Below are 25,731 nucleotides of genomic sequence, written 5' to 3'. Positions count from 1 at the left end.
GGAAAGTGCCCTATTAATGAATGCAAAGGCACCGTGTACCCTGAAGCAGGGCCAGACCCCCTTATGGCTGTGTGTGTGTGTTGGGTAGGGGGGTGAGGGGATCGAGAGGCCCGTGACCTCTTTGATGACACTGTAAGGTTTCTCAGTTAGACTCATTTATTAACCCATTCCACATAACTCTGTAGAACCCATCACAAGTCCTTCCAATTACAGGTAGTGACCACAAAAGGACATGCAATTTGTCCTTACCCATTCTTCTAGGACAGGTAGTAATCAAGAAGGGATCCATTTTACACAACCCCTTACCAGAGATATAGAAAACCTCTGGTTTTCTGGTTACTATAAATCTTATACCTCAAGAACTCTAAAACTAAAGTGCCAGGCAGTCTGATACCCTCTGGAAAACAAATCACAATCTCTTACCCCCATAGCGAACTATGAGAGAGAAATAAATAGTCAAATAAACCATTATATTTTAGGCATAATCACTCTGCAGAACAGATTCAATAAAACAACTGGGAGAAAAGTGCTTCAATTAATCAGAGAAATAAATACTTTAAACAGAGCTAGCCCCTTAATCTAAGTTGATTATTTCTGTTCAAGAGAATTCAATTCTAAAACAGCAGGTATAAAATCAACTAATACTGACAAATAGAAAAATTTCAAAGGAAAACATGAACACAAAAGCAAACTGAATCCTGCTTTAATTGAAGCTTGTGGAGTATAAAGTCCTACAGAAACATTACAGAGAATCTTCTGGAAAACAGGAGTGACGACAACCCCTGTGGAGAGGCATATGAGAGTAATTCATAGTTCACCAAGGCCTCCCTGTATCGAGACCCCAGGGTACCCAGAAGGTCTCTTCACCATCGCAGCCCTGTGCCCCATCCTCTCCAATCTTGATTTCATTATAAGATAAAAGGGGCTATAGTATTTGAAATTATTCTGGCCTCGAGAAATTTAAAGGCATCAATGAGTAGAACATTCAAAACTTAAGTAACTGTAACAAGGAGGCCAGCTGACCTTAACAAATTACTTGGCTAGTGAACAGGAAATGGATTGAATCATCCTGGACATAAATTTCATTAAGGCTTCAAACTATCCAGGAATAAGTAGCATGATGATACCATTTTATAATCCAAGTTTACAAAAAGTTTACTGCCCAAATCAAGTACTGTTTATGCCTGCAGACAGCTTATTTCTAAAAGATCACCGCCCACTGCAAGTAGCCATGTGTCTCTACTCTTGTTTCTTTCTCTGTGTCAAAAATACCAATTTGACTTCTTCAGGAGGAATGGACAATCCAAGATTATACAGTAAAAGCCTGAAGATGTTGAAAAGTCTAAAGGCAGGAAATACACAAAGCTGGTAGGGAAGACAAATAAAAGTTGTTTCTAATTCATTCTAAAACCCAAGACTTGCATTACCAGTCCTTTCCTCCCGAAGTCACCTAGGTATTAGTGAGGAGAACCCGGACGTAAAGTCTGTGAAGGAAAGGGAGTTGACGGACAAACTGCCCTGTGGGTGACAGTCAAGGAGAGAAGAGGTAGAGGTTTGATGGTTAATGACTAAGTGCCCGTCCAGCCTGCCCCTCTTCTTCTCTTGGCTTGGATCAACCAATGTAGATGCGATGGAAATCATTGGCACCAAAAGCAGCATTACACTTGGGACATTTGCGCTGGCGGGTGTCATAGCGGGTCTTCACACACTCAAAGCAGAAAACATGAAAACACTTGGTAAGTACAGCATCCTTTTTACGCATGTTGCAACACGGACAGGTCAGGCGTGCCTAGAAAAAAAAAGAAATCAGAGTCAGAGCAACCATAAAGGTTTAGGACCCAAATGGCTCTGATATATAAGCAAAAAATCCACTAAGCACTAAGGCAGTAATAGCACCGCACACCCCCACCACACACACATGATAAAGCATTCTCTGTTACCTTCAAGTAAAGGAGTTCAATATTTATTACCCTAATCTGTTAGTAGGCCACTGTAGGCCAAAACAAAAAAACACACACAAATCACTGAGGCAGTTTTTCTAACCTTGTAATCCTTAATCTCCTCCATCAGAATCTCATCACATTTGGGTACATTGTCTGGTTTCTTTGTGGTCTCCAGCTTCCTTCGAAGTCTAGAGATGTCCTCCTGTGGTGGGATAGCATACCCATTACACACTCCCCCAGATCTGTCATTTTTGAGAAAAATTAATTGCTCCAACCTGAACTTTCTGTTGCAGAAAGAAAGGACTTTCTGTCCTTTCATGCCTAACTATATTTTAGGAATGTAGAGAATTGCAAATGACAAGCTACTTTCTTTTTTTTCGGAACAGGCAACCACAATCATATCACGAAACTTCAGTTGCATCTAACTACTGTCAGTTCAGTTCTGCGAAACTCCAGTCTAAGTTTAGAGGGATTAAATTTTAAAAAAAGAAAAAAAGAGGAAAACTTGATAGGCCACCTTATTTTAAGGCAATTAGTTTTTAGGCTGAAGACAGATTGGATCAGAATTTACAGACTTATAGATAACTATAGAAAGGCAGCATGAGAAACAGCTGGCATGCAAAAAATAGAAAAAATTGTAGAAGAATTTAAAGAAGAACTTTAAAATTCTCTAGTGTTTTTTTTGCTGCTACTTCTTTACGATTTCACTAACTCATTCATTTAAATAAATAAGTATTTATTTCATGCCCATTAGGTGGCAGGCACCATGATAGGCTTCGGGGATAGCTTTCAGTGAAGAAAACAGACTCCATCTCTTCACTCAAGGAACTTACAGTTAAATAGGAAATGACATATTGATACGATAGACCAATGACTCTTTTGTAACATAGGTCATCTTAGAGCTCAGAAAATACCTAAAAGGCAAAAAGTGAAGAAAAAACAACTGACCTGGGCCCGTTTGAAATTGAACATATCTTTTTCTTTGGTGACACTGTTCTCCACAATCTCATCCTGAAAATCATGTAGCTTCTTCTGAGCCAACTCCAACTGTGCTTTGAGGTCATCTGCAAGCTGGGCTGCCTCCATTGCCTATGAGGGATGTATGAACAACATTAACTTATCACCACTTATTTCCAGTGAGACAAAATGTTACCAAGCCCAAGGAATAAAGTGAACCTGTAATTTTATCAGTGTTAAACTTATCTGTTCCTCTGAAGACTAACTGTCACTTTAGACCACAGAGTAATCGATCATACCTTGCGTTTATTCATCTCTAAGGCTTGGGTCCTAAGACCCAGCTCCTTCTCCCCTGTGCCAATGTTGCTTTGTAACAGATGCTCCTTCTCTTCCAGTTTCCTCACTACCTGTAACTGGGCATCAACCTTAGAAAAAGAAAATCACATTTTAACACAAACAGGAAGGAAAAACACAAAAAATTGACTAGGCTCTGTTAATCCACAGGCCCACAAAAGAGAATCTGTTAGAAAACTCGAACTATTACTGATTTTAATCCATGAACCTTTCAAATTACATGCAAGACTATGGTAATTCTCTCATCCCAACGTTCAGATGTAATCAGGTAACCACTCTTACAGCTTCTCATGCAGCCTTACAGAAATTTTTAAGATACACAGCACGTGCACACAAAGACATACACATTTTTAACACAAAAGGGATAAATAGATGAATCCCTTAATGATATATTTAAACATTTTTCCTTATTAGCAGATCCACTTTTGTTTAAACAGCTGCACTGTACTCCTCTGTAGGGATGTATAATTTATTTACCAGTACCCAAATCATGTACATTAGTTTTGGGGAGTTTTTCCTATTACAAAAAATGCCACAATAATCATTTTCTTTACTTGTATCTTCGTGTAGAAAGCACCCTATTTCAACAGGATTCTGGAAAGCTTTTTTCATTCTAGTTACCTGAGTCTTCAGAGTCAAAACCTGGTCTGCCAGCTCCTCCTTCTCTTCTTTCAGCAGCTTATGGATCTGATTGGACTTGATACGTTCTGACATGAGCTTGAAATTTGCATCATCCTTCTCCCTCAACTGCTGCATCAAACGGATATTTTGCTCCTGCATGTCTTCAAAGGCCTGGCCTGTGACGTCCATCTCAGAGAGGAGAGCTTCTTCCTCCTAAAATAAGAAAGAAGAAACTTCATTTTAATGGAATCTTCTAACTCCAAAGAAATGCACACAGGAAACTAAACTTTCCTACTGTTGTTATGGAAATAACCTAGTGACAGAGAAGACAGTTTTAAGAAGCTTAGTTTTGTCACTAGGTTAGCCCTAGGAATCTGAAGCCATTGGCATTGATTGTTGGTCTGATGCTCATTAACTGGGCCGTATTTGAGGTCAGCTGAAGCAGACTAAAATTATACACACCATAATCTAGCAAACTGATCAAGCAGGAGTTGGTTAAGAAAATTTCTATCATAAAACCTCACGTTTTCTCATACTTTTCCACAATTATAATACTGACTTGAATCTACAGACTTTTCAACTCTGAAAACATCTGTTTCATAACAATCTGATAGGTGAAAAACTGAACGTAAAAATAGTTTTAATTTACATTTGTCTTATTATAAATTACAGAGCATCTTTTCATACGTTTAAGAGCCATTTGTTTTTCTATGAATTATTAATATCTTTCGTCTGTTCTTCTATTGGGCTTTTGAGTTTTCTTCCCTATCATTTTTTGGGGATTTTTTAATATATATTAGAAAGATAAGCCCTTTCATGATAAGAGTTAGAAATATTTTTTCCAGGTTTCTCATTTACTCTTTGGCTTTGCTGCCATGTAGAAGAGGTTTTGTGTGGTCTTTTGTATAAGTCAAAATTATCAATCTTATCTTTCATATTTTTTAGACTTTTACTAATAGTTAGAAAGGTCTTCTCCACTTCAAATTTAAAAAGAAATTTATCTGTTTTCTTCTGGTTCTTTTATGGATTTCTTTAACATTATATATATGTTCCATTTGGAAATTATCTTAGTGTAGAGTGTTTAAATATATCTCCAACTTTTTTCCAAAATTATTTTGTTTTTGCCCACCACATTTAATCGTCTTCCTTTTACTTGCTGATTTAAAACTATATCTTTTGCACATATTAAATACCCATGTGTACTTTGATTTATTTATGTACCTATATGGTTTTTCCAACCATTTTTGGTATCTTTATTATCGAAAGTTAATAAAATCCATTGGGACTTAAAAATAAAGAAATATAAGTTCCTTATGAGAAGGGGACAAGTCTCTATAGTTCTATGATCCAGAAACCACTACAGTTGACATATTGGTTATTTATTTGTAACCTATTTGCGGAACATGTTTTTCTTGGTTTCATGTATTTATAATCATAATGTTTATAAAATTTTATATCTTTTTATAAAATTTTATATTCATTACATCCCCTGATTGCAGATCAGCAGAGAAACGATACATCCCTCAAGAAACAGTTTTTGAATAACTGGCTATCCATCTGAAAATAGAAGTAAGTTTCCTTCCTCACAAATACACAAAACAAAGTAACTGAAGGATGAGAGACTTCAATGTAAAAACAAACATACAGGAGAAAAAAATATTAACCAAAAAAAAAGACTGGAATGACAGGGCAAATTTCACTGTCAATAACTTACTTATCAAGTAAAATTTACTTAAAAAGCTCATTAAATAAAGAAAGTATGCCCACCTGCTTGGCCATGGCCAGCTTCTTCTGCAGGTATTCTATCTGCTCCTCTACTGCCCGGATCTTCCTCAGGGCATCTTCATCAGCCATTTTCTTGTTCTCTTTTTTCTCCTTATCCTCCAGATCTTTGAGTCTTTGCCTTAAATCTTCCAACTATAGGAGGAAAGAAATCACACAAAAGAAAAACAAAAAAGCTATAATACAATTTCAAAAATCAATTAATACTGTGCACAGATGGAGGGCCCATAACACCAAAAGAACCTTTATAGGATTATGGAAGGAGACAAATGATACACTAGTGCACCACATCACAACCCTGCTTTAACATCACTCCATTCCAACATCACACGCTTCTGCAAGTGGCCTTTTTTTTTTTTTTTTTTTTTGCGGAATGCGGGCCTCTCACTGCTGTGGCCTCTCCCTTTGCGGAGCACAGGCTCCGGACGCGCAGGCTCAGCGGCCATGGCTCACGGGCCCAGCCGCTCCCTGGCATGTGGGATCTTCCCGGACCGGGTCACGAACCCGTGTCCCCTGCATCGGCAGGCAGACTCTCAACCACTGCGCCACCAGGGAAGCCCTGCAAGCGGCATTTTTGAGGAGTGCAAATGTACTTTTCTTTAGAATAGTTCTCACTCTTTTTTTTCCTAGGCTCCCAATTTTAAAAGAATAAGGCATTCTTCCCAAAAGTAACCAGAAAAAGCAAATCAGTATGACAATGATTTATATGGCACAAAGGGGAACAAAAAGTTTGAAAAGGTTACTCCTATTCCCCGTAATTCTGAGATACCTTACCACCTAGTGGAAAATCTGGAAGTCTCTATATTAGATGGTCTTTGAAAGGGAAGAAAATGTTGCTAAGTCTTAAATCTAACTTTAAAGAAACTACAGCCTTCAGAAGTGTGAAGGAGAATCCCACAAATGGAAGATTTTGACCAGAATGACAGGTAATGGCAGATTAGATTACCTCTCCCTTAGACTTCTTTTCAGCTGCCATTAGCTGAACCTTGTCTCTCTGTTCCTTTGGGGCAGAGCGGTACATATCTAGCAATAGTTTCATCTCCTTTTGGCTCTCCTGTGCCTTCCTATGATGAGGGTGGTAGAGGGGAATGGTGTAATGAGAAAACAAAGGGCATCAGAGCAAAGGAATTTTGAATTATGCAAAATATTTTACAACAGTTCTATTTTACACTTTATATAACACATCTAAAAGACAAAACTTTTGCACAGACTATCAAGAGATTTCTGGATACACTCAGAAAATATAGAAAAGTAAGTTTGCAAAAAAGACTCATTTCTCCCGTCAGACCAACTTCTCCAACATAGTTATAAAATAAACACTTATGGCACTTGTTAAATAGGCAAAGTTCTGGGGCACCACTCGTAGAAACTGAGACTCTGTAGGTCTGGGATGGAGTCCAGGAATGTGCTTTAAGCAAGTCACCCAAATAATTCTGATACCGCACTTGGAGGAAAAAAAAATTGCCTTAAAGAGAGCAAGAGGAAGAGAGAAAAAAAGGGAGCAAATTCAAAGTTTAAAATATACTGCTATTCCTAGATTTGACAATTGAGTGATTAACCATCGGCTAAAGGCTAAAACCTTATCTTACTAAATTTTCAAACCTCTTAATTATCCTTTTATATACCAAAGAAGTTCAAATGTTTTGAGCTCAGTAGTCCCTTAAATCCAAACACCAATAAAGGCTCAACCATGACAAACGGGGAGCAAGAAGGAACCGGTTCTATCAGAAAAGGTATGGCTGAGCAGGATGAGAAGCAGCGATATGTGAGATTACGGCAGTGTTTCTTGACTTAAAGGTCTGTCTTACCGTTTCAATGCCTGTAGGAGTAAACATCCTAGAAATCTCTGAAAACGATCTGATATACACACAGACTACTTAACTGTCAGGCAAAGAGATCAATACTGTTCAAGTTATAGCAATACATATTCTACCTACTATAATTTAAATTATAATTAATGCCAACAATTTGCCCAAATCTAGTAAACAGCAGTATTTACTTCCAATAATTCTCACGAGTGTTACCTCAATCATGACATCCTTTTCCTTAATTTGGATTCATGAAGAATAAGGCTACAACAATGGGGTTTACTGAGACCTGATCACTGAACCAGAGTATACAATAGCCACACAGGCCACTGAAGTCGTACACTTGATCAAGAATTGAGACCACGTTAATTGTACATTTAGTTACACCTGATACATTACAATTATTGAATAAGCGATGCCATCATTCAAACATTTCATGCACGATGTCCTAACCTTAGCTTTTGAGTCAGAAACAGTTACTCTAAACATTGCTCTTACTTGAGTTCAATCTTCAATTGTTTGATAATTTCTGCTTCCTTCTTCCTTCCATCATCATGTTTCCCTTTCTCTTTATCCTTAGCAGAATCTCTCTCTTTTTCTGACTCTTTCAGTTTCTGTTTCTCTCGTTCTCTCTCCTTTTCTTTCTCCCGCTCTCTTTCTCGCTCCCTCTCTTTCTCCCTCCGTTCTCGTTCTCGCTCTTCCTCATCGCGTTTGGACTTAATTTCGTTGACTTCCTCCTGAGATGCCTTCGATGCGGTGGACTGGGCAGACAAGTCCTCAGGATCTTGTTTTAGCTCTGCAGGCTCGTCCTTAGGGTCCTCAGTACTGGACTGAGACTGCAGGAGGGCACTCCCACTGCGCAGCCGTGTCTGGGAGGGCAGAGAAAGGAAAGCAGCACCCACACTTACGGTGACCACACCACTCTCCTCACCCCAAGACAGCTTTGCAAACTTAACAGAAAATAATACTTATTCTCCTCCTCCCGGTTACCTTGTTCAGGTCAGACTGGGCTTCTCTCAGTTTCCGCTTATACCTCAGGACCTCCCCCTTCAGCTGGTGATTGTGATTCTGGAGGCTACTGATTAGGTGGCGCATCTCCCGGTTTATGGGGCCTTAAATACAGCAATAGCAATGTCAGGAAGAAGGGTGACAAGGGCAAAGGCACAAGGAGAGAAAGTGTAGAACACATGAGGGACCTCTGAGAAACAGGGAGAATTGACAAAAGGAAGATTCCTTCTCAGAAGATGAAAACAAAACTGGCCAATCTGAGTTAAAAAACAAGCACCCAGGCTGTAAACCAAAATGCATGACAGGATTTGAATGAAGGTTCTTTAGGACTTCTGAGCTCCATAACAAACCCTGGTGACCACGCTGTGTCTTTCAAGGAATGCATGTGCAGCAGACGAACTACAGGGTGGAGCCAGAGTAACTGTACCTGCTTGTTCATTGGCAGCAAGGGTCTGCTCAAATTCTATCCTCAGCATTTCATACTCCTTGCGGACCTGGGCCAGTGTATCTTCTAGCTGGATCACTTCGGTCCTCAGCTTCTTATGAAGACTAACCTCATCTCGCTACACACAGAAAAAGGAACCAATCAAAAATTCTTATCAAAATGTGGACATGTCATCATATTCTATTACTGTTTCCTAAATTTGATCTATAAGGATCAAGATCCTTATCTACGTATATAGATCTTTGATCTATAAGGATCTAAGAAGAAAAAGAGAAAACATCAAGAAAAGAGGGATTACTCTGAAAAGTTCCAATTCAATCAATACTTAATGAGCACCAGAAAGCTACAAAACACTCATCTGAGAACTAGCAGGAGACTCAAGAAATATAGGAAATGGCTCCTAACTGAGAATATTACAATCTGGTTGGAGAACTAAAGAAGAAAACAGTATATAAACAGTAAAGTAAGATATACTCAACTCTTTGGCAGACACAGAGTAAAAGACAAACTACTATAAACATAACCTTAAAGGCAATGGAAAATACAGAAGTGAACACATGAATGAAAGTTTCTGCCTTAAAAAAATTATTTACATATGCCATTATATGATATAATGGCTTGTAAGCAGTGATACAGCTTCTATACACTATTCTCCCCAATGCACATAAGACTCCAGCCATACTAAACTATTTTTTTTACATCTGCTGTTCTCACTGCTGGGAATGCCCTTCTCCTATTTTTATCTACCAGTAAACTCATATTTATCCTTAAGAGTCATACTGCACTTTGGCAAGTGGAATCAGGATGGCTCCACAGTCAAATCAGATGTTCTGTCTCCTTTATCACTGCACCTTTTGGATATACTCTATTGCAACATACTGCATTCTACTGGATACTGTTCTCCCCACTAGACTCTAAGATCTCTGATGGCAGGATGCCCACCATCTAGCAGAGTAAAGACCTACAGCCACTCCATAAATGTTTTCTGAATGAATAAAAGATTGAGCATAAGAGAGTAAAATTATAAAATTTATGAGGGAGGAAGCTTATATACAGAAGACAAAGCTAGGCTGTTACCTCAATGAGCTCAACTTGGCGTTGGTGGGTACCCCTGGTGCCATGAAGTAGGGTCCGAGCCTCATCCAAGTGGGCTTTCAACTGCAGGCTCTCGTTGTACAGGACAGAGAACTGTGACTGCATGCAGCGATATTCTGGAGTCTCCTTGACCACTTCCTCCACAGCACTCCGCAATTCCACCTTAGGAGGGCCCAAAGAAAAGAAAAGTCAGAAGCAGAATCTAGGATGCTAGCCTGGAAATAAAATCTTAAACTCTCTGACGTCTTGTGCAACTGAGACAAACTTTATGAAATCTATCTACCTATTCCTCTAGTTACATAAAATCTATCCTAACTTAAATTAGACCCTCCAAGAGGTGGTATATGGTACCTGTATTCTTCCACCCAAGGATTGTTTTAATTGATACATGTTTTACATTATGTGTCAACCTAGATCCAAGGACACTAGAAAAGCCCTATGAAATCTGTCAGATCTAGGGACAGAGAAGAGCACTATGAAATTTGTCAGGATACTTATTTTAAGAACATAGTTGAGGACCCTAGCCACTAACTTGTTCTCTTTATTGACAGTCACAGAGAAAAATATTTTTGTTATTGTATCAAAAATACTTATGGGGCTTCCCTGGTGGTGCAGTGGTTGAGAGTCTGCCTGCCGATGCAGGGGACACGGGTTCGTGCCCCGGTCCGGGAAGATCCCACATGCCGCAGAGCGGCTGGGCCCGTGAGCCATGGCCTCTGAGCCTGCGCGTCCGGAGCCTGTGCTCCACAACGGGAGAGGCCACAACAGTGAGAGGCCCGCGTACCGCAAAAAAAAAAAAAAAAAAAAAACTTATGCTTCTCCTAAGTAACTGTTTACTTTAATTACCCAAACACATCAACTGATTCAACTCAGGTTGTTTTTGTTCTTTTTTTTTTTTTTTCAATTCAAACATCTTTATTCATATATTTACCTAGAAACAAATAAAATTATAAAAGATAGGTGGTTGTGACTGAAAGAGGGGTGGGAAGACTTTCGGAATCTACTTTCTTCCCCCCCCAAGAACCAGGGAGAGAAAATTCTAATGGGCAGGTTTGAAAACCAACAGGATCACTGACCATGTTTCCTTCTCTGCTTTGGCAGTTAGAAGCTGCAGAGGCAGATTCTGTGGCCCACCTTTGGCAGTTACTGACATGGGAGTGGCCTACGTACTGTAGCTACACGCTTCTTGCATGTATCTTGTATACAAGCCCCATTTTTAAAACCCACTTTGGATCCTCACCCTAGTTCACCCTACTCCTCATTTCTTCTCAACAATTCTTAAGTTAGTGCACTTTGATTCAGCCAATGTATTTTTGTAGGTTGCTTTAAATCTTTTTCAGAAAAGGCAGGGTACCAATATTAAGTATATATATAACTAAATAAATGGATATAGCAACAAAACTTACATTTTTCTTTCCCGTAATAAATTATGACGGTTCACAACACATATGTGAGTTATCAGCAAAAAGTTTCATTTTACTGCCCCTCAGAGTTGTGTCTCCTACCTTCAGCTTTTCATTTTGCGTAGTGACCTCCTCAAAGTCTTGCCGAAGTTTCTCCAGCTCACAGTGACGGTTCTGAGCCAACTCTTTGTTCTCCTCAAGTTCTGCGTTCATTTCCTCAAACTGGAGAAAAGGAGGAAATAGCAAAATGAGAGTAAAGAAAAGGAATTTCTAAATCATTCCCATTCCTAAGCTTCCACCTCCACTGATCCACTCTTCTAGCAAAACCCCACGTTGTCACTTGTGAACTTGTGAACACAATCGTAAGTACCTAACACAATACCTGACACCAGGTCAAAAAAACAAACCCTCGGGGAGTCGCGATTTTACCTTCCGGGCATTGATAGTGATTGTGCCGCCATAGAGACTGCTCCCTGCACCGTATACTTTATAACCTTTTGAATTCACCTATGGAGAAGACAAAGATTCTTCAGTGAGAGGCCCTAAAATTTTAGTCTGATAACCAAAGTTACTTTCAAAGAAGTCCATTTTTTCTCCAAGTACTACTACCCAAGTCCATCCTTTCTGAGTAGACTCCTTAAAATGATTCTAGTCTTCAAACTATGAATAAAACAGCACTTGCCCGTTCTAGGACTTCTACTAAGTGTCGATTGAGTCGCTGTTCCCTCTTTCGAATTTTGTCAATATCCCACTGCAGGTCATCAATCATGGACTCCAGGACAGATACTCGTGACTCAGCTGTCTCCACTTTACTCTGCAACTTGGCGAACTACATCCCAAACACAGGTGTTCAGAAAAATACAGCAAAAAAAAAGACCAGGTTAGAAAAGGAATGCCTTATATCCCAAATCCCACAAAATTAACCCATGCTTATGTGTCATTAAAGAAAAGGTTTAAGTAAAAGCTATTTCACCCTCTTCCCAACACATGAGTATAAAACTGAAATCACAGGTTTAACAGTTTGGGTAAGTCACAATCATGAAAACTGTACAAGTCTATAAGAACTCTCACAAAGAAAAGACTACTTAAGATTCAATAATTTTTCTGCCTCTGAGAAGCACCATTTCCCTATATAGACCACAAACCCATCAGAAAATATGTTTTTTAAGAGACAAAAGATAACATCCTTGATTTTACCAGACAAATATTTTAGGAGATAAAAATTCAAATATTTATTTAGAAAAGACAGCTATCTTTACCCTCTACTTTCCCTTCCCATATTCCAACAAATGATAATCCAAAGAGAATGGAAGGAAAACTTCCATTCTCTTTTTCAAGCTGAGCCCAGGGCTGTCTAGAATCAGATGCTATAAAGATACAAAAATCTATGTTGTTCTTTACTTATTTAGGAGATGTACATAGCTAATGCTATATAATACTTTAATTATAAAACTGTTACATGTCCACATTAATCTACACATATCTTTTGTGTTGGTTTTAAAATATGGCCCCCCAATTCTTTGACAGTCCTCCCAACAAAAGGTGAGGTCACTGTCCCCTCCTCTTAAATCTGGGTCAACTTTGGTGACCCAGTGGAAATGATGTTAACATAACTTCAAGGCTATGTCTGAAAGGCCATGCAGGTTCTGCCTGATATTCTTGAAACACTCATTCTCTGGAAGAAGTCAGCTGCCATGTAAGAAGTCCAACTACCCTGAAACTTCCATGTTGGAGAGGCGACACTCCAGTGGACAACTAAGATGAGCTCTTAGCTGACAGGCAGCGTCAACAGCCACCCACGAGTCGGGAGTTCCCTAGTGGCCCAGTGGTTAGGATTCAGTGCTTTCACTGCCGTGGCCCAGGTTCAATCCCTGGTCAAGGAACTGAGATCCCACAAGCCACGTGCCATGGCCAAAAAAAACCCAAAAAACAAGAGAAAACAAAACAAAAAAAACAACCAGCCGTGAGAGCCATCTTGGATATCAGCTCAGCTGAGCAGAGCAATGTGTCTCTCCAACTTAGTAATGCTAAATGAGATTTGGGAAAGGGCTGGTAAAGGAAGACCTTTTCATCTTGGTAGCACCTAGCTTATGCCTTAAAACATGACAGAAAGTTATACTGATTTTTTTACGACACTCCAATTTCTTCATAAGCACCACTATACTCTAACCCCTTTGAAGGTTGATGAGAAGTATTAATAAACTTCCCAAATGATTCCCAGGCAACCAGCCCAGCATGAACCTTGGCACTGGAGTTTAGGAAAGAGGACATAATGAAGAACATAGGCTTTGAAGTTGAACAGACCTACATCCAAATCACAGTTCAATCACTTTCTGGCTGCGTGCCCTCAGACCAGTCATCAGTTTCTTTGAATTTGTTTCCTTAGCAGTAAAATGAGAGTTATTTGACCATGAGAGATAATATTCGTAAAGTACTTAAGTGCTAGGCACTAAGTAAACGGTTAACTATTAACTTACCAATAAGCATAAGAGTTGGGTGGCCAAGCTAAGGTAGGTCAAATTTCAGCAGAAGGCTTATCACCACATTGTCTCAATCATTTTATACAATAAACAAACACCCAAATCTTGACATAGTTTGGTCGTGGCACTATGTGTGTCCAAGTTTGGATTGAAAACCCACATTCCTCAAGTTCATAGGTCATCATAAATGCAGTATTTCCTACTGCTCCATTCTCAGATAAATTTCTACCAACCTATTCCTCAGTAACACTGTACATGGTCTTTTATATTTGGAGTAATTTAATATTTGGGGGTTTGGTGTGTTGTTTTGCAAATCTCCATGATGGTAATTCTTCCTAAAAACTAAGATCCCAAAATTTCCACTTAAACAGAGGCAGAGTCAAGGAGAAATGTTCAATTATTTCCTTCCCTTAACCTTTACTCGGATTTTGATTTCTCAGAGCTGGTTGCTTTAACCTGCCCTGCATGCTCTTCAGTATAAAAACAGGCTTTCTAGAGTAAGATGATGTTTGAAGCACTTAGTATCTGAGTCAATGTCTGCCACAGGCCACTGGAAACTGCCATCTCCTTTCCGGTCAAGTACCTCCTGAGACATGGTGCAATGCTTCTCCTGAAGGATGTCTGTCAATTCTTGTAGCCTCATGTCCTCTTGTGCAAGGAAGGAATTCAGCTCCTGCACTGCTTCCTCCACTATCAGATTATCTGAGGGAGAAGAACTGTACTTTAGTTTAGTTAGCATCTATAGTGTCAGATTTTACAACTGTGTATCCCACCAAAGCATTAACATGCTATCTCACTTTATTTTCCTGAAAATTTCAAGAAGTAGGCTGGTTTTTATTATCTTCACATGACATATTAAGAACCCAGGCTTGCATAGAGGACTTAGTCCTTCATTAAAGCACTTGCTTAAGGAAATTAGTCAACTTTGTGCTTCTGTAGAGGTAGACACAGAGGCAAGGTCACCTAACGCCCATCCCTTTCTATAAAATTAAAATGCCTTGAGAAAAGAAAAGGAGAGGTCCTATAACTTTATTCAGATAAGGCACAATCACCAAAAAAACCTGCATTTTAGAATTGTAGACAAGACAGAAGTATCTCTAATCAATGTCAGACTTAATAGCAATAAAATTCTATTTTCTAAGGCTGTCACAAATTCCTATTATTCACTAACACCAACGTGAAGCATCTCCCTGTTGGGAAAGAAGGGAAGGGAAGGGCAGGGAGCAGTAATTTCCTTGTTCAAATGAGCACCTAAAAAATCATGAAGAATAAAGATAAGAGCATAGAATTACTTATCATATTCTGGTATACTATGCCAGAGGCACTCCTGAGGCTCAAAAACCAAAGTGTGAAAAATAAAAAAATGGTCATGAAGAACCTAGGGGCAAGATGGGAATAAAGACACAGACCTACTAGAGAATGGACTTGAGGATATGGGGAGGGGGAAGGGTAGGCTGGGAAAGAGTGAGAGAGTGGCATGGACATATATACACTACCAAATGTAAAAGAGATAGCTAGTGGGAAGCAGCCACAAGCACAGGGAGATCAGCTTGGTGCTTTGTGACCACCTAGAGGGGTGGGATAGGGAGGGAGGGAGGGAGACGCAAGAGGGAAGAGATATGGGTACATATGTATATGTATAACTGATTCACTTTGTTATAAAGCAGAAACTAACACACCATTGTAAAGCGATTATACTCCAATAAAGATGTTAAAAAAAAAACAAAAAAAAACCAAAGTGTGCAGTATTATTTACAAAGAAGGTAGTAAATCTACAGAACTTACCATACCAAATTAGTATGTTTAAAATCAGTCACAGATACTATAGCTGAAATCCAAATGTTAGTAAATGAAACCACATACTCTCGGGTTATATACTGCCCCTAGAGACAGTTATCAGGAAGTAAAATTGGCACCACTCTTAGAAACATAATACAGGTTGGTCATGCGGTGGCTTTTATGGTTTTCAACCAAGATTACCCATCAGAATCACTTGTGGAACGTCTAAAATTAGATACCTAGGACCCATCCTATACCTATTAAATAAGAATAAACATGGGCAGGGCCAAAAAAGAGTATGCTCCGAAAACTCTCAAAATGATTCTGATTCATAACCCAAGCTAAGAACTAGGGGCTGAATTTTAGTCCTCTTAATATCTTAAAATATTGAGAATAAGGCCCAGAATACAGTAAGAGCTCAATAAATATTTAGTGAATTAATAAACAAGCTGATAAATGTAATTCTTTTGAATCAAGGACCAAATAAACATGAGGAAAAAAATGAACCGCCAAAAGTTACAGTTGATGCTACAATTCATACTTTATAACCTTTATCTCTTAGAACGTTCAGCTTATCAATGGCAATTGCCTTTTATGTTATAAATAATAGCTTAGCAGTTTGTAACTTGTAATGAATGTTGTTATTTTTTAACTTAAATCCTACCTTAAAATGCATGCCATCAAAAAGAATAATTTTAGGGCTTCCCCGGTGGCGCAGTGGTTGAGAGTCCACCTGCCGATGCAGGGGACACGGGTTTGTGCCCCGGTCCGGGAGGATCCCACATGCCGCGGAGCGGCTGGGCCCATGAGCCATGGCCGCTGAGCCTGCACGTCCGGAGCCTGTGCTCCGTAACGGGAGAGGCCACAACAGTGAGAGGCCCGTGTACCACAAAAAAAAAAAAAAAAAAAAAAAAGAATAATTTTAAAGTACTGTTTAATGTGTTACTCATTTTAGTTCCTTTTTAAATACAGCAATTCCTTTACTTGATATTCATTTATAAAATCAAGTTTCATAACGACATAGCCTCTGCATATAGCATATTATCTGGTACACCATGCATACTGTATAAACCATAATGCGTATGGTATATCCGTGTGGCATATTACTAATGTTTAATAATACCTTCTAACTATTCAAGTGGAGCCAAGGGAGAAAGGAGTAACATACAGCTCGGTTTACATTAGGTGACAGGGAAGATTTATAGCCATTCATTCACCATTATGTAAGCACCCACTAGACACCAGAAACAGTGCTAGAAAATGGAGTAACAAAGAAGAGTGAGGCAAGACACTGCACCAAGAGACATAGCTGAGCTGGGAACACACAAGTAGATGCAATATATGAACACAAAAGCCTGGGAGGACACGAATAATATTGTTTACAATGGCTGTCTTTGGAAAGTAAGATGGAAGGACTTGTGTAGTGTACTTTATGTGATTTCTGATTTGTATATCTTAAAACAAGTATCTGTTATCCAAATAATAAAATACAGAAATACACAAACACCCTATTGGAAAAGCAAAGGAAACTTTTGCCCACAAAATATTCACAGGTCTTTAATATGCCTCTTCTTTTAATTCTATTGATAATTTAGCCCAAGTATCTTAAAAAACAAAACTACAGAGTAAGAAAATTCTTATTTTCCCAGCCAATGGTTCAACCTCCATTGCATTTGACATATTTCTTTCAGAAATGAAAGGTTAAACATCTTAATGACAATCAGAGAAATTAATATATTACAACTAGACCAGGATTATTATTTAAAGCATGAAATCAGGGCACTTAAGAAGATGCAACCTGGGGCTTCCCTGGTGGCGCAATGGTTGAGAGTCCGCCTGCCGATGCAGGGGACATGGGTTCGTGCCCCGGCCTGGGAGGATCCCACATGCCACGGAGCGGCTGGGCCCGTGAGCCATGGCCGCTGAGCCTGCGCGTCCGGAGCCTGTGCTCCGCAACGGGAGAGGCCACAGCAGTGAGAGGCCCGCGTACCACAAAAAACAAAAAAAAACAAAAAAAAAAACAAGAAGATGCAACCTGGACTTCCCTGGTGGTGCAGTGGTTAAGAATCCGCCTGCCAATGCAGGGGACGTGGGTTCGAGCCCTGTTCCAGGAAGATCCCACGTGCCACAGAGTAACTAAGCCCGTGCACCACAACAACTGAGCCTGCACTCTAGAGCCCATGCGTCACAACTACTGAGCCTGCGTGCCACAACTACTAAAGCCCGTGCATCCAGAGCTTGTGCTCCGCAACAAGAGAAGCCACCGTAATGAGAAGTCCGCGTACCGCAATGAAGAGTAGCCCCTGCTCGCCGCAACTAGAGAAAGCCCGCACGCAGCAACGAAGACCCAACACGGTCAAAAATAAATAAATTCAAAAAAGAAGATGCAACCTAACTACACAAATACTTAACTACACTGAATATAAGTTTTTGCATTAAATCTAATTAGTTAACATAAAATAATACTTTTATTTCAAATAGACACTTTTCCATCCCTATAATATTTTGTTTTATCTTTTTAAACACTAAAATCTAACAATTCTAAAGCCTGAGTCAACTTTTGAAAATATTACAGATAACAGAAAAACAAAAAACAAGGACATATTAAAACTGACTCCAAGAAATTTAATTAAAAATAAATATGTAAGTCTGAAAACTACAAACTAGCATACAAAGGTGAGTTCCTATTTCTCCCCCTCTGCTTCCAGGCTCCTGGTTTTTGCCTCACCTCCACTGTTCAGCTTCCGTGATAAGAGCTCCACTTTTTCTTGCAGTTTATCATAGACAGTCACAATCTGCGACACAGCTCGGCGGGAGGACTCCACACGCTCCTGCAGCTGAGATTCCATCTCTTCACTGGAACTGCTGGCCAAAGTAGCAAGGAAAGAGAAAGCTGGCTCTTGCCCTTCCCCTGAGGACACAGGGAGAAAAAAGAAGCCCCTAATATTATAAAACTGGAAATATCAAAATCTATTTTTTCCCCTCAAATGGAGAGCCTCAAAGCGAAACTCTACTTCAAACACCCAGAAAGCATGAAGTGGCAAATCCACCACCAACACTCACCTCTCTCTCGGTCATCTTTCCGTTCCTGATTGCTATCAGAGTCTGGTTCCGGCTCAGGCACAACAAGGGCTTTTCTTTCTGTGAGTAGGTCTCCCAAACCCTGCTCCAGATCATAACGTTTAAGGATGATACGGATGTTTTCATCAAACTGGAGGAGGGAAGGTACAGTTACGAAAATACAAAAGGAAACAACTTTGGAAATAAAGAGTCTGCTAAGGAGAACTACAATGCTCAGATAAAAACAAGCTAGCTACCTGACTCCAGTACCGGTTGACGATCAATAGTGAGGCATCATCGGTGGCCTGTCTTCGTTCCAGTTTTTCAATGTGCTCACGGAGTTCATCTTCAATGGCTTGCCGTTGATCCAGCATTTCTGCCAGTTTGCGATTTTTGGCTTGCAGTGTTCGAATGTCTAACTCCTCCTGCCCCAGGAAACCAGTCTTATTAATCTCCATAAAGAAATTAGACAAATCAGTGGTTAAACTCAACAGGGGCTAATATGTGCATTACTTAGTTCCTATGAAAAAAGATATTTATTAACAAAATCTTACAGCAAATAATGGGATAAGAAGTAGAAGCAGAAGAAATAAATAAAGGTAAAGGTCTGTGATGATGGGAGCAAAGAGTGACACACACATATACACTAGAACCTTGACTTCACCCAGCTCACTGTTCTAGTCACATGTACATCCACAAAATACTGCTACTGTGAGGCTCCACCATCCAGCTAGATCACCCTCTTCCCCAATCAATCAGCTATCTCCTAACCACTGCCCGTCATTTATTCAAGACTTTGACAACCAGGTCCTTCTGTATCCCAGTCCCCGTCAACACATCTGGTGACTTCAATATACATGTGGACATGTACCTGTGTGGACAAACCATCCAATCCTCTAGCATCTACACTGTCAGCATTTTGAATTCCTTAACTCCAATGATTACTTCCTTCACTGTGCTTCAGCCAGACATTTCAAAAGCCACATCCTAGACTTTTGTCATTATCTGGAACTGTGTCACATCTGAAATCTTAAATTCCAACTTTCCATTCTCTGAATAAAACCATCTTTCCAGATAGCTCATGCTCTTATCTCAATATACCAGTCTTCATCTGGATTTCCAAAATTTTGAACTTTCTCCTTTCTCCTCTGTCTCCACTATCTTCCATATCTTGACTATACCCTATAATACATTCCTTCAAACTCCTGCCTATCAGGCTCCTCAAGTTCTCTGCCTTTAATCTTTTTATTCTACCTCTGCGAACAAACCCCAATCTGAATTAGTCCACGTATTAGACTATTCCATTCCTATACCCAGTATGCTGAGACTTCTAGATAAGGTCATTAAACCAGGGAGACTGGTGCCTTTATAAAATGAATTCTAACCTGAGCAGATCTTATCATTTGTCTGGAAATGTTTCTTTCTGGATCAAGTGATCTAGCTCCTATTCTACACTGAGGCAACGTCAAACTACCAAACCCTGTCTCCTCTCACATCACACTAAGCAGGTGACTTGGCCTCCGTTTTAAAGAGAAAACAGAAACCATCAGATGGAAAGTTCTTCAATTTCCTATCTCCTAAACCCATCCACACAACTCACCAACTTATGCCCATATTCTTAAAACCTCAACTTGTGCTGAGGATCCCATTCTCTTCTGTTTCTGCAAAAATGTCACTCCATCAGTAATTGTGTACCCCTCTCAGTATCTTTAACCTCTCTCTAAGAAAAGCTGGTGGGGGGATGGGGGGGAGGGAGAACTTCAGACAAAGAAACAGCATGTCGAAATGATTACATTTTTACTTTACTGAGAAATTAATGAATATTTTAAAGTAAGAACCGTTTATTAGAGCACCAATTTCTCGTTTCACTTTTACTTTCCTCTCTTCCATTTGGTTAAACAGTCTCGATACACCAAAACTGTCAACAGCTTCCCAACTGTACCAGTTTATGAATACTATTAATAAACTATATCTTTAACCTCTTTTCTGAGCATCACCTTCCCCTTCTTTGCTCCACCTGAAACCTGGATAAGAACACTGTTTCCCTGCAGGCTTCTCCAGTGATGGCTGTTTCTCTCCCACATGCTTTGAAGCCCTGTGCCTGGAGGCAGGTGGGTGTCCTCCTTGCTCTCCACTGCCACTAAGCCATTATCCACTTTGCTCCCTAAAACCTCCTAGCTTTGCAGCTCATGCCATTGGTCTGGACCACCTGCCACCCTGCCTTGCTGCACTCACCTATAAATGCCCAGGTCACTTCCCCACATTTCCTGAAGATTTAGCACCTGGCTTGTCATCACTCTCTCCAATACTACTCATGTTGTACTTCTTACTGATTTCAATTCCCATATAGATGATCGTTCCTGTATCTCAGATCCTGTATCCTGACCTCCTCTCCTCCAATGATCTTGTCCTTTACCTCCTTCAGTCACCAAACTCCCAGTTATTCCTATTCGTGGTCTTAGCTGTACCTGGATGTTCTCTATAAACTCAATTTCAAACAACCCATTCTCTACAGTTACCACCTGTTTTTCCAGCTCACTCTCTATAGTTTATCAACTCCAACAATTCTTCAACTCCTCCAGGATCTATTATACAATCCACTGGTCCTATACCTTCGTCCTGTACCTATGTCTTTCACTCCTCTCACTTCCTCACTTCCTTATCAAACATAAATTCCACGACCAGTCACACTGTTTTATAACCTTCTCCTCCCTTGCTCCATATTTGCCTGCTGAAAACCCCAATCCTGGTAACATCCAACTCTCCACCTACATCCATGAAGCTAAATGTGACTAGAAAAAATAAAGCACCATGCTGACTGGTCTCACTTTAAACTCATGCTCACAGACTCAGGTAGGTCCTCAGTGCTGCCCAGCAGCCCTACTCCCTCTCTCTAGTCCGTTCTCTCTTCAAGGTGACTACTTCCTACCTTCTCCTGTCTCTTCGTACCTCCAAAACTTCCTCCCCCATCCTCACTCTCAGATGAGTCTTGCTTCTGATTTCACTGAAAAAAAACAGAAGCAATCAGAAGAGCATGTCCACCTCCATCTCCCACAACCCTCACTACTGCCCTGCTTACATCTGAACCCACATCCCTTGCCTTCCTTCTTGTCGATAAACCATCCCTCTCCTAGTTAAGGCCCATTCTCCCACTTGTGCATCGTATTACATTCTTTCTTCTATTCAAGGACATCACACCAGTAACTGTCTTCTTTTTCTGCTACATCATCAACTTTACCCTCTCTAGCAAATCATTTCATCAATAAATAAAAATGCTGTAATATCTCCTACTTTAAAAAACAAATTAAGAAAACCTTCCCTCAACCCCACATTTCCCTCTGGCTAAGGCCCCATTTTCTTGGTTCTACTTTACATCAATACTCCTCCAAAGCAACACCTCTGCCCTCTTTTCCCTCCTCTCATATTCTCTTAAGTTCACTGCAGTCAGGCTGCCATTGCCGCCACTCCACCAACACAGTTCTTGTCAAGTCTCCAGTGAAATTTCTAAGGCTAAATCTAAGTCTCAGTCCTCCCCTTGCTCAACCCATCAGGAGCACCTGATCAACCTCTTCCTGAAACATTTTCTTCTTTTGACTTCCGGGACCCCACTCTCTCTTATTCTCCTCCTACTTCAATGGCCCCTCTTCAATTAGTCTCTTCTCATCTCCTTGACGTGAAGGGTTGCAGTGCTCCAGGGCCCTGTTCTCAGACTTCTTTATCTATGCTCATTCCTTATGGGAGAGTCTATAGTCTCATGGATTTAAATACCATTTAAAAAAATAATGATTATCAAATGTACAGCTTTAGCCCAGATCTCTCCACAGACTGCAGATCACCTCATCCAACTACCTATCCACTCACAGGTCTAATAAATACCTCAAACTTACATGTCCAGTTTCAAACTCATGATTCATCCCCACAGCTCCCAGAAATCTGCTCCTCTCATACCCTTCCCTAGCTCAGTTAGTGAAAACTGCATACTTCCAAAATCCTGGGGTCATCGTGCCTCCTTCCTCTCATATACTTCACCCAATCCACAAGCAAATCTTGTCGACACTACCTCCACAGTGGCCCAAGCCACCGTGATCCCTCAAGATTACGGCAACAGCCTCCTACATGTAGCAGACACTTTTGCGCCCCATGCCACGATCTGTCAGCCTTCCAGACTTCAGCACACCTCCGGTGAACAGCTCCAGTCACCCTACCAGTGTCCCACTTCAAGCATACCTTGCAGTCTCAAAGTTTTTTGCTCCACAACCTCAGTTTGTTTACTACAGCAACCTCAAAGTGCAAAGGAGGAGTTACTGCCTTCAAGGGCAACCTTCAACCAACTGGGGCAGGGATCAGTGGATACATGCACCAGCTCCCCACCCTTAGAGAGGGAGAGTGGGAGGGAGGAGAGGGAGAAGGAATGAGGAAACAATTTTGCTAACTGAACTCCTGCTTACAACCCTTGCTCCCCTACAGTCTATTCTCCAAACCTAAGTCAGAGCATGGTACTCCCCTGCTTAAAACCTTCCAGTAGCTCCTCACGGCCTTCTGGATAAAGTCCAAAATGGGACGTGTGTTCGGTGCTTCCCTTAGCACATGTAGTTATCCCTGTGAAGAGCACGTTTCCCACTCTATTATGACAGTCTGTTCCCTGCTCAGTGCCAACCTACAAGCTGAAGTCCAGGGGCTGTCCTTAGGGTAAAGCACAGTGTCTGGCAAATAACAGATTCTCAACAAATATTTATTATTGAATGAATAAATGTCCTTGGGATGCATGACGTGAGACAGTGCCAAGACAAAAATCACCTCCTGGCAACAGGAGGCTGATGAACCCCAGACAACTTCAGAAATGATACTTATCAACAATTTACTCTGAATGTTCCTATTATTCTCTCTGATCCTCAATTTCAAAGAGTAGATGTGGTTTTGTAGGCTATACAAATGTGAAGCATTTTTACACCATATCACCATGGCTGAGCTCCAAAATACAGACTCCTGACCTATTATAGTGAGCTTCTGATGTCTAATGGACATATAACATTACTATAAGCTGTTGGTGTATAACAGTCTAATAAAACTGTCAACTCCATAACAGCAAGGACAATATCTATTTTATTCACCACTATAGCCACAATGTCTAGCCCAATAAAAACTATTAATAGTACATTACCATGTTAAAGGTAATATTCCTTAGCAGGAACTCTTTCATTTCATCCTCTCAAAAACCCAGTGAGTTAGGTACTATAATTACATTTTATAGACAAGGAAATAAGAAGACACTCTCTCGGTGATTTTCTACATTGCTTCTTAGTACCTGGCACCTAAGTTTTCAATGAATGAAAAATCAGTGTATAGCTCCCTCACTAAATACCTATAATGCTGAATACCTCAATGCTGTATCAGGGACCAGAATCTTCAGAGAATATAAACATACCTTTAAAAATAAAGATCAAATGTCAATATATTTCTTCTTCAGAAATGAGCAATGCATCATTTCATCTACTTCTGGCTGTTTCATTTCCCTCTTCTTTTCAAATCAATTTCCCTTACTCCAGAAGGCTTCCGTAAATTATTACTTTCAGGTTGCCACGGACAGAAGAAAAACACACTCTCACAGCATTGTTTCCACATACCGTTGAAGAGACACTCCCGAGCTTAATTGTTTCCACCGTGGTCCCTGAGTCTTCAACAGCTGTCTTCTTCTCCGGAGGCACAGATGTGCCAGGCTCTCCAGCTACTCTTTTATTTCCAATTCCTGACATCTTGGCACAAGATGATAGCTGTTTTCCTGGAGAGAAAAAAAAGACAGAAACTTAGGTAAGTTTTGCAAAGAGAACTAAAGAGGGTCCACCTATGATGTAAAAACTAGCAGTTTTTCTGGCCAGTCCTTTAACCTGGATCCATCAATTCCACACTCAGCAACATGATCCTTAAGTTTCTCTTGGAAAGAGAAAAATTGTGGTAAGAGTCACAGCTGAATTTACGGAACTACAAATTTCTAAATAGGATGCTGCTAAGAAATAAGCCAATGGGCAAAGGGTGAAGAGACCAAGAAAAATTTCAGGAATCTCATTTCCTGAAATGTCAACATCTGAAAAGTTCAGTTTGATTAGAAAAGAAGTTAATTCTATAGTGTTGGGAGAATCAGAGAGCTGAAAGAGACCTGGGAGATGTCTACTAAATTATTAATACTGGACAAGTCATTTATCATCTCTGAGCCTCAAGTTCCTAAACCAGAAATAACAACAATATAAGCTTCCTATGCTCCTTATAAGGAATAAGTAAGTACAGAAAGAATTCTGCATAATGCCTAGCATGAAGTATGCACTCAGAAATGCTAGCTCTCCTTTATATATTTGCAGTTTTTTCTCTATATCCAAACGCTCTCCCCACGAGTTTGTGCAACCCTGTGGAAGCTAGACCTGGGTGTGAATCCCAGTTCTAACTTTTAGGGAGCCATGCTGCCTTGGAAGAGTGAGTTCTCTATATGCACAATGCAAGAGAACAGATATTCTGTCTGCCCTACTTGCCTCCCAAGGTTTCAGAGCTCATAGGAGGCGGAATAGATGCTAAAGCACTTTACTACTTCCATCAACGAGACTACACACTACTCTGCTTCCAATTCAAGCTCCAGGAGAAGGGTATCGGTGGCAGCAACCTGAGTGGGACCTCGCCTGGAGAGAGAGGAGCAGGACAAGGGCCTCAATCCTACTCGAGAAGGGCCAAGGACCCCAGCATCCGGATGGGCCAACTGCAGGCCCCGGAGAGGGAGGCCTGGGAGCGGGAGAGGGTGGAGATCCCGGTGCCTGCAGAGTCCCTCCCACCCTTGTCAGAGATCTAACCTGAGTTCTTCCAACTTGCGCCGCCCAGGAGCAGAACTCTGGGCAGTTATTCACCAAGGTCCGCGTAGCACTCCCACCTCTCACCCCTTACCCGCAAGCGAAGCCCAAGCGAGGCTCCCGGGAGGCGGGGCCAGGGAGAGGAAGAAGGGAAAGGAAAGAGGAA

The 25,731-nt window shown here is 40.5% G+C and overlaps 1 protein-coding gene across 4 annotated transcripts; it reads right to left on the bottom strand.

Annotated features, from left to right (window-relative positions):
- Positions 1-138: 138 nt before the first annotated feature.
- Positions 139-25,697, bottom strand: RNF20 (ring finger protein 20). 4 transcript variants are annotated; one of them, XM_049710957.1, is made up of 20 exons: positions 25,569-25,697; positions 24,360-24,514; positions 18,993-19,187; positions 18,739-18,886; positions 18,404-18,586; positions 14,480-14,598; positions 12,099-12,245; positions 11,846-11,923; positions 11,519-11,638; positions 9,996-10,175; positions 8,901-9,036; positions 8,456-8,577; positions 7,964-8,334; positions 6,604-6,721; positions 5,643-5,792; positions 3,876-4,088; positions 3,200-3,325; positions 2,892-3,032; positions 2,044-2,145; positions 139-1,789 (listed from the first exon to the last, which is right to left on the bottom strand). In XM_049710957.1, exons 2-20 carry the CDS (start codon positions 24,486-24,488, stop codon positions 1,613-1,615), a joined length of 2,955 nt encoding a protein of 984 aa, XP_049566914.1. In that variant the 5' UTR covers positions 24,489-24,514; positions 25,569-25,697; the 3' UTR covers positions 139-1,612. The 4 variants fall into 4 exon arrangements, with proteins under 4 accessions (XP_049566914.1, XP_049566915.1, XP_049566916.1 ...); XM_049710958.1 differs by having other exon boundaries at positions 25,660-25,681; XM_049710959.1 differs by having other exon boundaries at positions 18,993-19,160; positions 25,569-25,622.
- Positions 25,698-25,731: the final 34 nt, after the last annotated feature.

Source organism: Orcinus orca, chromosome 6, assembly GCF_937001465.1.
Source record: "Orcinus orca chromosome 6, mOrcOrc1.1, whole genome shotgun sequence".
NCBI lineage: Eukaryota > Metazoa > Chordata > Mammalia > Artiodactyla > Delphinidae > Orcinus > Orcinus orca.
This window is presented reverse-complemented; position numbering and strand designations above follow the sequence as displayed.